Source organism: Arvicanthis niloticus, chromosome 19, assembly GCF_011762505.2.
Source record: "Arvicanthis niloticus isolate mArvNil1 chromosome 19, mArvNil1.pat.X, whole genome shotgun sequence".
Classification (NCBI taxonomy): Eukaryota; Metazoa; Chordata; class Mammalia; order Rodentia; family Muridae; genus Arvicanthis; species Arvicanthis niloticus.
Genome location: NC_047676.1, coordinates 29,222,065 through 29,235,743, shown reverse-complemented (window position 1 = coordinate 29,235,743; position 13,679 = coordinate 29,222,065). Strand labels below are relative to the sequence as shown.

Genomic DNA, 13,679 nt, shown 5'->3' with positions numbered 1-13,679 from the left:
TTGACGTCTTTCCTATCACTGTCCCTTTAATTTCCTTCTTCTGTCTTAATGCTCTAGCTGTAGCTTGGAGCAGTGTGTTAAAAGTAGCTGTGCTCACCTTATCCCACCAGTGTACCACAAGCAGTACACTGGAAGGCGTGGGGATAGTGTAGAGCGGCTCCAGCTGGCCTGAGCATGTGGGCAGGTGGTTTGAGTCGGGGTCTGAGTCTCAAATAATTTTACTTTTTATAGCTTGTTGAGACTCTCTTGGTCATTTGCTCTATTGCTTAGATTCTGAGATTGCAGTGACTGGAAGTGTACACCCCGAGGCAGCAGTCAGAGTTGTCCAGTGTATGGCCCGTTTCATGGCTGCCTACTTCACCAATGAGCCGCTCTTTATCCTGCCGCCTCACAGCGTGAACATCCTTCCTCCGCTTCATGTGAAAACAGGTAATGCTAAAACGGTTCTACCTTGTTTTTTTCACGTGCTTTTTAAGTCTGTATCCTATTGAATTTACATGGTTTTCAGACTCAAGCTTGTCTCCTTTTCTGAACCTATAGTTTGTTTTTATTTTTTCATTTATTTGATTTTTTTTTTTGAGACAGGGTTTTTGCTTTAGCTTCTTGAATAGCTGAGATTATAGGTGTGAGCTGCACAGTTTATCTTTCTTCCTTTCATATTTTCCCTTGTTTATTACATCCTTCCACCCATCAATCCACCCATCACTCACCATCCACCGTCCACCCACCCATCCATCTATCTATCTGTCTGACCATTAGAGGTGTTAAAGTCAGAGTCTCATGCCTGTTTGGCAAGAGCTTTATCATTGAGGTGTACTTCAGACCCTTTTTTTTTCTTGTTGCTTGTTGAGCCAAGGTTTCGTGTAGCCCTCGTAAGCTTTAAACTCACTGTGTAGCCAGGAATGGCTTTGAACTCCTTTTGACCCTTTTGCTTCCTAAGTACTATAAGTGACATGTGCTATGTTTGGCTGCTAGTCTGTGTGTGTGTGTGTATGTGCTGAAGCCAGAGAAGACCTCGGGTCGTTGCTCAGGCACTAGCTACTCTTGCTTTCTTTGAACTCATTTTTGAGTCAGGACTGGTTCCCTCACTGGGTTGAAATACACCAAATAGATTATTCTGGTGGACCAGCAACTCAGGCTCAGTCTGTCTGTGCTGCCCCAGTACAGAGATCATAAACACACAGACAAGCATGCCTGGCTTTTGAAAATGTGGGTTCTGGAGATCAAACTCAAGTCTTCATGTGTATACGGCAACCACTTTATTGACTAAACTCTACCCAGATACCAGTCCTCTTTTTTAATGAAAAGTGATGTATTTTGTATGTTTTGAATATTTTCTGAAATTGGAAAAAAATTTTTGTGTCTATGGATAATGTAAAATGAAATAAAATAGTCTCTTTCAGATTTCATAATCTGCTATGAACAATAGGGACACATTTCTGAATAGTTCAGTTACTGTACATTATGATCCAATACATTTTAAAGATTATTTTATTTTTAGTATATGTGTATGTTTGTGGGTGGTTATGTACATATTACTGCAATGCCCAAGGAGGCCAGAAGAGGGCACTAGGTCCCTTGGAACTGGAGTTACAGGTGATTGTGAGCTGTCATGGGTGCTGGGACTGAATCCTCATCTGGTAGAGTAATCCATGCTCTTAACCACTGATCCTTTGTGGCCCAGCAGTGCTCAACCCATGGGTCGCGACCCCTTTGGGGGTCAAATAGCCCTTTCACAGGGGTTCCCTAAAGCCATCCTGGATATCTGATATTTACATTAACATTCATAACAGTAGCAAAATCACGGTTATACAGTAGCAGCAAAAATACTTTTATGGCTGGGGGTCACCACACCATGAGGAACTGTATTAAAGAGTCCTGGCATTAGGAAGGTTGAGAACCATGGCTGCAGCCCCTGGTCTGGTACATACGTATGTAGGTTTTATCTAACTCATTAAATAGTGTTTACCTTTATTTTGTGCACTTACTCTGTTTCTGCTGTGTTTTATTTTTTTTAGGGATGTTTGTATTTTACACATAGCCCATTTAAGGAAGCACATATTTCAGTACTAATAAAACTATTCTAGATGGCATTATTTTATTTTATATGCCTCTTCATTGTCATGTTTGAAAATATTAACTAAAAAATTATTTCATGAGTTTGGGTATATGTATGCAGTTGTGATATCATTGTCTCTAATTGATTGCAGAGCATTCCCTGCGACTGATTCCTCTACAGCACTCTAAGGTGGCCAGTATTGTTAGAGATCAGAACCTCTCCAATGTGTGGACAGTTGAATATACTCTCGAATTATTATTTATTGGTGGCCTGATTCCAGAGGCTGTGTGGATGGCACATAAACTTGGAGACTGGAAAACGTCTGTTTCCATTGGTGTGGCCTTCCAGCTGTTCTGTAAACATTGCAATTCTGGGCGGTATGGATTTTTAAAATACTTATTGTTTGTGTGCGTGCACATGTGTGAGTGCGTAGTGTCCTGTGTGCATATGTCATGGCACCTATGTGGAAGTCAGAAGAAAAGTTGTAGGAGTCAGTTCTCTCCTTCTACCTTGTGTGTTTCAGAGAATGAAGTCAGATTATCAGACATGGCAGCATGTCTTTTTACCTGCTAAGCCAGGTCACCAGCCCAAGGAATGGATTTTTAGATAAGCTTCAAATATTGCATAATACCAAGTGAGGGGAAGGCCAGAAACATCCCATGTAGGAGATGCCCCTTCAGATGCACACTGGAGGGTAGGTAGCATTTTGATGAACTGAGCATCCAAGGCGGGCGAGCATCTTATGCATGAGCAAGAGCATTTGGCAGAGAAGCTGTGGGTTACTTTGGGTAGAGGTAGGTATGAAGGACGGCAGTGGGAATAGAGAACTTGCATCCTCTGGATGCCTTGTTGTAAGTAACAGAGCAGTTGGCTCTAGATTTTCTTAAATATCCTTATTTTATTATGTAAAATCTTTTTTCAAAAATTTTATTTATTTCTCCTACCTTGATCTTATTGCAGGTCCAAGAAAAAGGGTATGGACCTCCCATTAAATATGATACCGGCACAGATTTTCCAGGAAAAGCTGCAGTGTTTTTTAGGTCAGCCAGTCTCTTTGGCAGCAAAAAATGAAAAGGGCTCAAAATATAAGCAATTTACAGGTATGTTACCTACATGAGCTCTAAGTGTATCACGTTAATATAAACCCTATGCTATTACAAAAACTTATGAATATTTCAAAATATAAACACCCTGAAGAATTATCAAAAATTTAATGATGATATTTATACTTAATCATGGGAGCACTGAAAACTGATGTCAGTGAGCTGGAGTGGCAGCTCAGTGGCAAAGGACTTTCCTGGCACGTGCTTTGTTCAAGGTCTGCTCTGAGCACCACAGGAAGAAAGAAAAGGAAAACTGATGTCAGGTGAAAACATGCTTACTCAGTAGTAGAACATACAACTCAGTAGTAGAACACTTGCTTGACATGTACGAGGTCCTGGATTCAATCTTCAGCACTGCCAAAACCAAAATAGCCATACTGGAGTATATTCTGTTTTGTCCATACATTTTTACTTACTGTTATCCTAGAGTTGGAGTCTTGTTAGCTATCCCAGTGTGACCTTGATCATTCCTTCTGAGTGCTAGGACTATAGTCGTGAGCTACCATACCTGGCTAATGTTACCTCCTGTCGTGTTTGTTAGATCCCATTGAAGAAGAAGATGCTAATCTGCTGTTCGGGTCTGTGCAAGAAGTGCTGAAAGCATCAGTCATGGCCGATGCAGATGTTGTTTCAGAAACACTACAGCTCTTGATGGACTCCGCTAAGGACTTCAGTAAGAAGCTGTGGGGCTTAGTGCCCATTGACTTGTATCTTCCAGCGCCTCCATTGTATTGCCCGCAGCCAGCTGTTCTTAGTGAGGTAAGCTCAGTGGAGTCTTCTCTTGGTAAAAGGTGATTTTGTCTGCTTTTTAAAAATAGCCTGCTTTTTAAAATGATCATGTTAGAAATGCAAGAGCTGAAGATAAACTAGTGTGCAGTGTAGTAAATATCTATTTACTACATGTACAGTCTCAGGTAACATACCCAACAGCTGTCTGAGTGATAGATGACTGTTTTGTTGTCTGCAGGAACATGGTGACAATCTTCTTTTAAAAGCTGAAAAAGATAATCGCCAAAAGCTGTCTGGAATCCTGCAGCGAGTTCTCTTGCTTTTCCGGGCATCTCGGTGTTCTTTTCCTGTAGCACAGTGGTACATCTTACAGCTGAGGTGGGCAAGAAAGGTCATGCAGAAGGTATGCAGTGTCTTAGTCATTCAGGCGCTCAGTGCTTTCCTAAGGAGTCCTGCCCTGTGAACCATAAATCTTGGGCTTATTTACAATAAACAACTCAGGCCAACTTCTGGCTGAGATGACACCATGAGGTGAGTCTCTGGATTAGCTCACTCTGTATGGTAATAGAAAGTGTCACGACATAGTAAATTCTTCCAGACTGTACCTATTCTTCCTGCCCCCCAAATATTGGAAGATTTCCTCTGTTTAGGACACCCCCCTTCTAGAAAGTTAAGATCTTTGTTCTGTGGCAACCCCAGTAGGTTCCAAGCGTGGACAGTTAAGAGTGAGTTCTTGGCTGTTTATGTCCCGAGACTTCTTTACTGACCAAGACTTCCTTCACTGTCTTCTGAGATGCACAGTTTGATTCTGGGCCTTCCATGCCTTTCCACCCTGACGTGTGCTGACTCACCTGTTCTGAAGCTGAGTGGGTATTGGATGTGTTTCTCTATATAGTTGTCCACTCTTACTGTTTCTGTGCATCAAAGTCCTTCCAGCCAAGCTGCTTCTACCACAGAGCTATTCATGGGTAACAGCAGAGCCGTGCTCCCTTCTAGTGCGTTTTCATGAAAATCTGTTTCCAGACTCATTGAGGTTGTGAGTGGCCGTGGGACTGAGGTTCCCATCTCCTTGCTGGGTCTCCCTCTTAGTAGCACCCTACCAGGAAAGTGTTGGATGGAGGGGCTGTCATTAGCATGCTTATGGAGCATTTGATTACATTGTATCTTTCTTGAAATAACAGGTAGAAAGATGCTATCAACTTACTGCTCATCTTTTTTTTTTTTTTTTTTTTGTATCTACAACAGCATCTTCCTCTTTAAAAAAAAAAAAAAAACAGGAAAAACCCCTTAATATATTAGAGAAGCAGTGGTTGTCCTGTACTCCATGTTTGTGATTGTTGAGTGCCATTCACCTTGTTCATTCTATTTATTTCCTGGAAGCTGGTTGTTGATGTCTACCCACTGAAATACACAGGTTTGATGATATTCAGGCTCGGATCTTCCTGGAAAGGATCCTTTGTAACTATCATATACTTCTCTGTCTTTTTCAGTTCTAAAAATGATATAGCACAAGGAATTAGGGTCAAGTCAGATCCTGTATCAAGTTCCGCTTCCACTCATCAGCTTCTTTTCTACTTTGACATTTGTTGATAGTCCGTATTTACAGTCATTATCTTTTAGGAGGTGCCAGTTCATGACTTGCTATTGTCATTTATAGATTTGTTTTTTAAAATTTATATAAGTAAGGTTCTTTTTTAACTTGTTTTAAGTACTGCACATTTAATTTCAGATGACATTTAAATATTTTCTGACTCATGACTGTTTAAATATTTAAATAAATATTTAAATAAAAATAAAATAAGTAAAAATAAATAAATAAAATAAAATATTTAAATAAAATATTTAAATATTTTAAATATTTTCTGAATCATGACTAGATGATTCTAGGAAACTGACAAGAGAATGCAACTGATTTAACACCTTTTTCTTTTCCCACAGAATGTAGTGATTGAATGGCTTGAACTAGATTTGTGAATGGAGTCTCTGAAAGTGCAGCCATTGCAGGGCTGCTTGTGCTCTAGCAGAGGCCTGGTGCTGCCTATGTTCTGTGTTTTCCTCGACTACCTCCCCTGTAAAGATTGTCTACTGTTGACTAACACATTCTACCCTTCCTTTCAGATTCGAGTGAAAGGCTCCCTTCCTTCTCTTAGTTCTTTCCCTGAATCCTTACTCAATTACTGTAAAGGAGGGATAGCATTCTTTAGACCTGGAGCAGCTGGAGACCACACGCTTGATGAAGTTTCCATCAAAATCCTAGGTTTGTCACAAATGAGCTACTTGGTTGGAACTCAGATGCATATGAACTGTAACAGGATTTTCACTTGGTCTGGGAAAGTTTTCTAAACGTATTAACTCTAGTTTGCTCTTTGATATTGTACCTAGGGGTTTACACTTAGACATTCTCCAGCATGTATATGTATGTGGATGCATTATGTATGGTCATAAATTAAACTTTTATTATATAAAACAAATTGTGACAATTATGACACTATTGTTGCTTCCTTGTTTAAATTTGGAATTTCAGCACTCAAGAATACCTTTTCTGTAGCATTCCTTGTAGGAGGGTGTCCTTACTACCACACTGTTATGTGGGCGGGCTTTGAACCTGTCTGTAGAGATGTGCCAATTTTGTTTCCTGTTTTTCTGATTTAACCTACCTAGGTTTCTTTTCATATATTATTATGAACTAGTTTTGATGGCTTTTATTAGCAGACAGGCATTCAGTTGTCTCTGGCATATCAGTTCTGACTTGGATTATGAAAAGTTTCCTTAAAGTCTCAAAAGTGGAATTTCTGAGTTAATGCATTTAGTTATTTCTTACCTCTTGAAATAGGATGTCAAATTTATTTGATGCCAAAAAAAATATTGTTAACTTTATGTTAACAATGGCCTTGATTTTGAGGTAGCATCTCCCTGAGATAGTTTTGAGCATCTTTATTTGGCTTTATGTTTTGAGAAAGTCTCTCATGCTCTGTAACCAGGTTAGCTGAGTTCATGCTCCACATCCTTTAGCCTTTGAAAGCTAGTACCGCACATATGTACCATCATGGCAAGCAAATCTAATGTCTTTATGACTAATTATATTGTTTAATTCTTTATTTGCGCTTTCCTTTATACATTAACTTTTCAGCTCATAGTTTGTGTCCAGTTATATGTACAACAGGTCTAAAAGGTAGCAAAACTTTGGAAGACAGAAACAGGGAGAGAAGGAAGGAGGGAGGGAGGGAGGGAGGGAGGGAGGGAGGGAGAGTGTGTGTGTGTGTGTGTGTGTGTGTGTGTTTTTTACAACATTAGGAGTCAGACTCAGGACCAGGTCTAAACAATAGAATCCTGCATTCAGGCCATATGACATGTTATATAAATTAGTACTCTGGGCCTGTGTAATGGCTCATCAGGTAAAGGTGCTTATAGCCTTGCCTGGCAATGCTGGAAAGCCGTGTCTGACAACCTAAATTCAATCCCGGAACCCAAGGAGAGCTGACTCTTGCATGTTGTGTTCTGATCACCAAATGAAAGCCTATGGGATATGCACAACTGTGCAAACACACAGACAAACACATGCGCACGCGCACCCGCGTGTGCACGCGCGCGCACACACACACACACACACACACACACACGCATGCATAAATAAAGTAAATGTAAAACTTCTAAAAATTAATATTGGCATTTGGTTTTAGAATTTAAAAAATTGAGCAGTACCAAAGCAGGTGGATTTCTATGAGTTCAAGGCCATCCTGGTCTGTATAATGAGTTTAAGTCCATCCAGGGCTACATAGTAAGACCCTGTCTCAAAAAAAGAAAAAAAGTTTAAGTAAAAATGCATATCAATAAGAAGTTTTCAGGTTCGTAGCTCAGTGTTAAAACATTTGCCTGCCAGGTATGAGGCCCTGGGTTCAATTCCTAGTGCTATAAAAAAGTAAGTGATACTCTGAATAATAATTATTATAGGGTTTGTGTTAAAATTGAAAAATATTTATAATACAGTATAAATTTATGAGCCAAGTAAATTGGAACTAAATAGATTAAATAATTTAGTCTGTAATTTTTTTATATCATACAACTGATATTTATAAAATATTCTAGAATATTATATATTAAAATGCTGGGAGTATCTCTATAACTTTTATATAAGATGCTTATAGTGACCACATTTTTGATTTTAGCATTGTGTATTTATATATATACATGTATGTGTTTGTATACACACATGTGTATGCATATGGAAGTCAGAGGTTGATATCATCCACCTTACTCTGGGCATCCTGCATCATCACCTCTTGAGTGCTAGGATTGCAGTGGGCTGCCACACTGTCCCAGTTTACCTGAGTGCTACAGGTCTGACTCTGATCTGTACACTTGCACGGCAGCAGGCACTTTACTCGTTGCACTGTCTACCCAGGCAGCCCTCACATTTTTCTTTTATAATAAACAGAGTAAAAACATAAATAACCTGCAGATGTAATATGCACATAATTTCCTTTTATGTTTGTGTTTTTAGGTTGCTTCAGAGAACTTTGTGCTTTGTGCTGGATGTTGCATATCCGGGATAAATTATCATACACTTGCAGGCAGTATCAGAAAGCAAGAGAAAATGCAAAGATAGAAAAGGTATCTATCAGCTCAAGAGTAGAAAATAAACATCACTTGGAAAATTATTGCTTAGTAGAAGTGTTTACTGTTTGTAGTAAACTCTTCTTTTGAACTTATTCTGGTCTGTCCATGTAAACTGAAAAGACAATTTTCTTCTTATCCACACAGGACCTCGAGGTGGAGTTTGATTCTTGTGTGGTTGAGCACTGTTTTCATGCACTGGAATGGGCCTGCAGGATGCTACCATTCTCTCGGTTTTTTAATATGGAAGAACTTATTCAGGATATAATTTTGAGCCTTATTGGAGAACTGCCACCAGTCAGAAAGGTAATATGATTGTTGGTAATAAAACAACAACAACAACAACAAAAAAACCCAAAAACTAAATCTGAATAATAGGCCCTGATGGATTTCTGTTGTTTTAGTTAGGGATAATGTTGCCATTTCCTGTCAGACTGATTGTACTTTGGATAATATCCTCCAGGTTCAGAAAGATTGCTACTGTACGATCTCACAGGTAGACCCTAAAGGTCATCAAAGCAGAGAGCAGCCAGGGCTGGGGTGTGCTGGAAATAGGGAGGCGTTAGAGGTACGGTAGACATGGGGTCATATCACCCCACAGTAAATAGTCATCCTCCTGTCTCTTCTTAAGCCTCTGATATCCTCTTTGCTTCTTGGAACGAACAGTTTCCATAAATCCTTGAGGCTAATGGATCATTGTCTCTCAGATCCATCTCAGTTTTTTTCCACAGATTTTTTTTTTAAATATTGGTTCTGAGTACATAGAGAAAAATAAACTATTTTTTAAAGGGTTGGGAGGGATGAAGAGATGTTGCCTAAAGTGTCCAAACTTGCATTCATAAGATGAATTAGTCCTAGGAGCTAGTGTACAGCATGGTGACTGTAATGAATTATATGCTATCGTTTACTGAGGTTTAGTGAAGGAGGTAGATGTAAAGTGTGCTCACCGTGTGTGCACATACAGTTGTTATTACATTTGGTTAACGACATGCTAATTTGGCTGATATACTCGGCATAAATTATATATCTGATTATTATATCCTCTACCTTGAGTACACATAATTTTGTAAATTTTTTTTTCTGGTTTTTTCGAGACAGGGTTTCTCTGTGTAGCCCTGGCTGTCCTGGAACTCACTCTGTAGACCAGGCTGGCCTTGAACTCAGAAATCCGCCGGCCTCTGCCTCCCAAGTGCTGGGATTAAAGGCGTGCGCCACCACCACCTGGCACAAATTTTTAAAATTCAATAAAAAGGAGTAAAAACGATGCTGATTTCTGGTAGCTTGGTTGAACAACAAAAGAGTTTTAAGTAGACATTTATGTTCTGACTTAAAGTGTTTGAAGAATAAAAAGGAGAAAGAAAAAGACAATGTTGCTCATAAAACATTAATTTTTTTTTTCTGAAGGTAGCAGAAATTTTTGTGAAAGCATTTCCCACTGCCGAGGCTATAAGGGTTCCTTTAAGAGAGAAATACCACTCTCTTCAACAGACACTCAGACATGCTGTTGTGAAAGGTATTTGCTATTTTTCTGATGTTTAATGGGTACATATGGTTGACGATGTTCTGTGTTTAAAGGATTTACTTTTATTTATGTGTGTATGCCACGGGTGTGCAAGTGCCTCTGGAGACCTCAGTTCCCCTGGAGCTGGAGTTACAGGCAGCTGTGAACCGCCTGATGTGTGAGCTGGGAGAACTGAACCCAGTCCTCTGGAAGAACAGCAGTGCTGGGAACTAGTGAGCCGTCTCTCCAGCTCTAAGATGCTCTTGTTTCAAAACTATCTGTTGTCTGACACCCAGGTATCTGAATTTCTACCCACCCCTAAAGGTAAAGAATGAGAAAGTAGATGTATGACCCCATTGCAGAACTAATTATGTTACCTTGCAATGAGATGTAGCCAACTTCATGTCATAGCTCTGTCAGTACCTGTGGCTTAGGCAAGTTGTTCAGTATCATTAGGCCTTTACTCTAGGCATCATATTCTTATTTATAACTAAAATAATTATTTTGTTACCTACTTGATTAATATGTATTGAGAGAGGACTATACAAGGCAAGAGATAGATACAAAATGAGCAGAGGGTCTGGGGTCCCCTGTGGGGAGGATTGCTTGTGCTCATGTTTTCAAAACCATTCTGGTCCATACAGAAGAATTTCCCCCCAAATGAAATAGATCCTGTGGTCTGTGCACTTCATATATTTATTGAAAACTCTTATTTTTTTCTCTTTGCTTAAAGATACTTACGTTTTTGATTTTATCCTGTACATTCAAGTTGGCCTTGTAGACTTTCTATTCTGACAAAATGTATAGAACACAAAGCCTGCCATGTCACCTTCCTGATGCAGAGCCTCTCGGCATCTTGCTCATGCTTCACCACCAAACTATGCCAGCCACAGAGAACCTTAAACTGTCTTTGTTGTTGTCTTAACTGAAGTAACAATTGGCTTCTTGTGTAACTTGCACTTGAATACTTCTTGATACTTTGTTCTATCTTCTAAAATATTCTCTTTTTATATTAATAATGCTTAAATTTTTAATAGACAATCTTGGGAAAACCTTATTGTTGTTATTATTTCTCATTACTTATAGTAAGAAAGACTTAATTTTTGCTAAAAATCTTCTCTATTTTCCCATTCAGTGAGAGTGGAAAATAATTGTTGCCATTCCTTATTCATAATTGCATGTCTTCTTAAGGAAACAAGGCATGTTTACTTGTCCATGTCTTCATTGAGGTACTTTTCAGTGACATGGTTGGCTTTGAGTTTCCTTGCTTGTAGCTCTTGCCTACTGTACAGTTGCAACCAGTCATGTTGTGGGTCTCTTCTTGTAAACCAGTTGTGCAGAGACTCGCCTACTCTAAGGCATTGACAGCTTCATGAGGAAGGCCGTCAGGGTGAAGGAGTTCTTCAGAATCTTTTTTAGAAAGTCATATTAGCATCTACTGTCTATATCAGAAGTAACTTCTTCAGCTGTGGTGGGGTTTGTTTGGTTCATTTTGAGATGGGTTTTCTAATCCACCTACTTCAGCGTCCTGAGTTAGTATAAAATGTGCAGGTGCACATTCATACCCAAAGATTATTTCCCCTTCTGATACTCTTTTTACAAAGGAGAGCAAGGGAATCTGGGTTCTTTGATTTATTATTATTTTTATTTATTACTTATTATTATTGGCTCTTATTCAGCTTCTGCAGTTCTGGAAAGGGCCAAAGCTTTCCAACTAATATCAAAGAAAACATAATCTGCAATAATGTGGAAATAAGCCTAAGTAGTTAGCTTGATTCCATGTCTTCAGTCAGAATCGGATCCCTTTCTTCCTCTCTTCCTTTCTTTGACACAGCCTTGTAGCCATAGATGGTCTGAAACTTAGTGTGTAGACAAGGCTGGCCGGAACCTGTTGTGATCCTCCTGTTTGTGCCCCCAAGTGCTGGTGTTGCAGTCATGTACTACTGGGCCTGCCTTAAATCTTGAGTTGAAACATTTCTATGAACCATAAGGACTTTGTTTCCCCCCAGGTCCTCAAACTGAGGAGCTGATGTCTACAGTCATGAGGTCTGCCCACAAAGTGAGGGTGAAAGCCCTAAAACGCGTGCAGAGGAACATAGGCGCTTTTGAGATGGATATATGGGAGCCGGATGAAGAAGAAAAACCAGCTGTTGCTCCTGCCGCTGACAGGTTTTCCCTGGGGACCAGTTTGAGCAGAAGTACACTCACGTTAGAACTGGGCAATTCTCTGCTACACAGTGATGCAGATACCTTCTCTGAAACCTTGTCTTTTGAAGAAAAAACTTGGATACACTTCTATCAAAGGTACACCTGGGAGGCGTAATACAAGTACCCACTTCCTCCAGAAGACGGGCAAACGATGAGCTTATTTCCAATCCCAGAATCCTCAGCAATATAAAAAGTAGATAAGTGCCAATCTCTAACTCACGAGAGCATTACAAGTTTATATATTTGAAATTCATTGTAAATATTACTGAGATTATGGAATGGTTTTGACATCTGAGATGACAGATAAGTAGACACAATTCAGTGGGTGACTTGAGGTCTTTTTTTTTTTTTTTAATAATCTTTAGATTTATTTAGGGTGAATGAGAGTGTGTGTGTGGTATTTGTTTTTATTTTGAGACAAGATCTTATTATGTAGCCCTAGCAGGCCTGGAATTCAGAGATCTGCCTGCCTCTGCATCCTGAATGCTGGGATTAAAGGTTTGTGCCACCATGTCCAGCTTAATCTTTATATTTAAATACAAATTTAACATACTTAACTTAAAAACCTAAAATATGAAATTCAGCTTTAAAATCCAGTAAAATACTAAAAGTTGAAAATTCATGCTTGATTTTTTTTTTTTTTAATGAGAGGTCAAAGTCAATATGTATACACACACACACACACACACACACACACACACAAAATATACTATCTAGACTTCCCCAGGCCACTAGAAGTAAGGATTATGGGATTATTTAAGATATAATAGATGGTTTTGTTTCTAGTGCTGGAGCAGGAACCCAGGCCCTTGTACATTACAGATAGTTATTACATCAGTAAGCTTCCACAGTTGGGCCTTATCCCCAAGACATTTCATTCCATATATGCAAATATCAACCCCCTGCCTCAACCAGTAAGAACCTACCCAGACTGAAAATACTTCTGGTCCCAAGAATTCTAGATAACAGATACATAATCTGTAATTCGAAGTGATTGGGTAGCCATGTTATGTTTGAGGACCCAAACAAAGAAACTTGAACAATCATCTTTAGAACTCATTATAGATTCCTGGCAGATTCTTCCCTATTGTATAAACCTGTGATTTAAGATCTTGGATTTTGTTGTTTTGATTAAAATTATAGTAACTGCAATGTAATATGTTCTCTTCAACTTAAAAATTATATAATCAATAATTTTCATCTTGATTTAAGTTAAATTATCATATGTACTCCAAACATACTTCAACAAGATCTAATAACATTTTAATAGCATGCTTTTTTGACAAAACAACTGTGCTTAAATACGTAGACCTACTCTGCAGGCTGCTTTTGTGCTGTCTAGGTAAGCAGACATGCACTGACTTGGGCCCAGGGACTTCCCAACTTGCTGAGAGATCTGAGTCTGTGTTCTACCCTAGCAACTGTATTGAAGAGTCACTTGAAAGCCGTTGTGCGTGATGGCTAA

At 39.2% G+C, this 13,679-nt stretch overlaps 1 protein-coding gene across 4 annotated transcripts in view; it reads left to right on the top strand.

Annotated features, from left to right (window-relative positions):
- The window catches only part of Cplane1 (ciliogenesis and planar polarity effector complex subunit 1), an 84,853-nt gene that overhangs the window by 29,476 nt on the left and 41,698 nt on the right, over positions 1-13,679 (top strand). For all 4 annotated transcript variants that reach the window (XM_076916118.1, XM_076916117.1, XM_076916119.1 and 1 more), the window contains 10 exons: positions 271-429; positions 2,211-2,436; positions 3,020-3,159; positions 3,704-3,921; positions 4,130-4,294; positions 6,010-6,148; positions 8,393-8,502; positions 8,653-8,811; positions 9,910-10,018; positions 12,016-12,310. In XM_076916118.1, the coding sequence (XP_076772233.1) occupies positions 271-429; positions 2,211-2,436; positions 3,020-3,159; positions 3,704-3,921; positions 4,130-4,294; positions 6,010-6,148; positions 8,393-8,502; positions 8,653-8,811; positions 9,910-10,018; positions 12,016-12,310 (1,720 nt within the window). The remainder of the gene's footprint in view (positions 1-270; positions 430-2,210; positions 2,437-3,019; positions 3,160-3,703; positions 3,922-4,129; positions 4,295-6,009; positions 6,149-8,392; positions 8,503-8,652; positions 8,812-9,909; positions 10,019-12,015; positions 12,311-13,679) is intronic.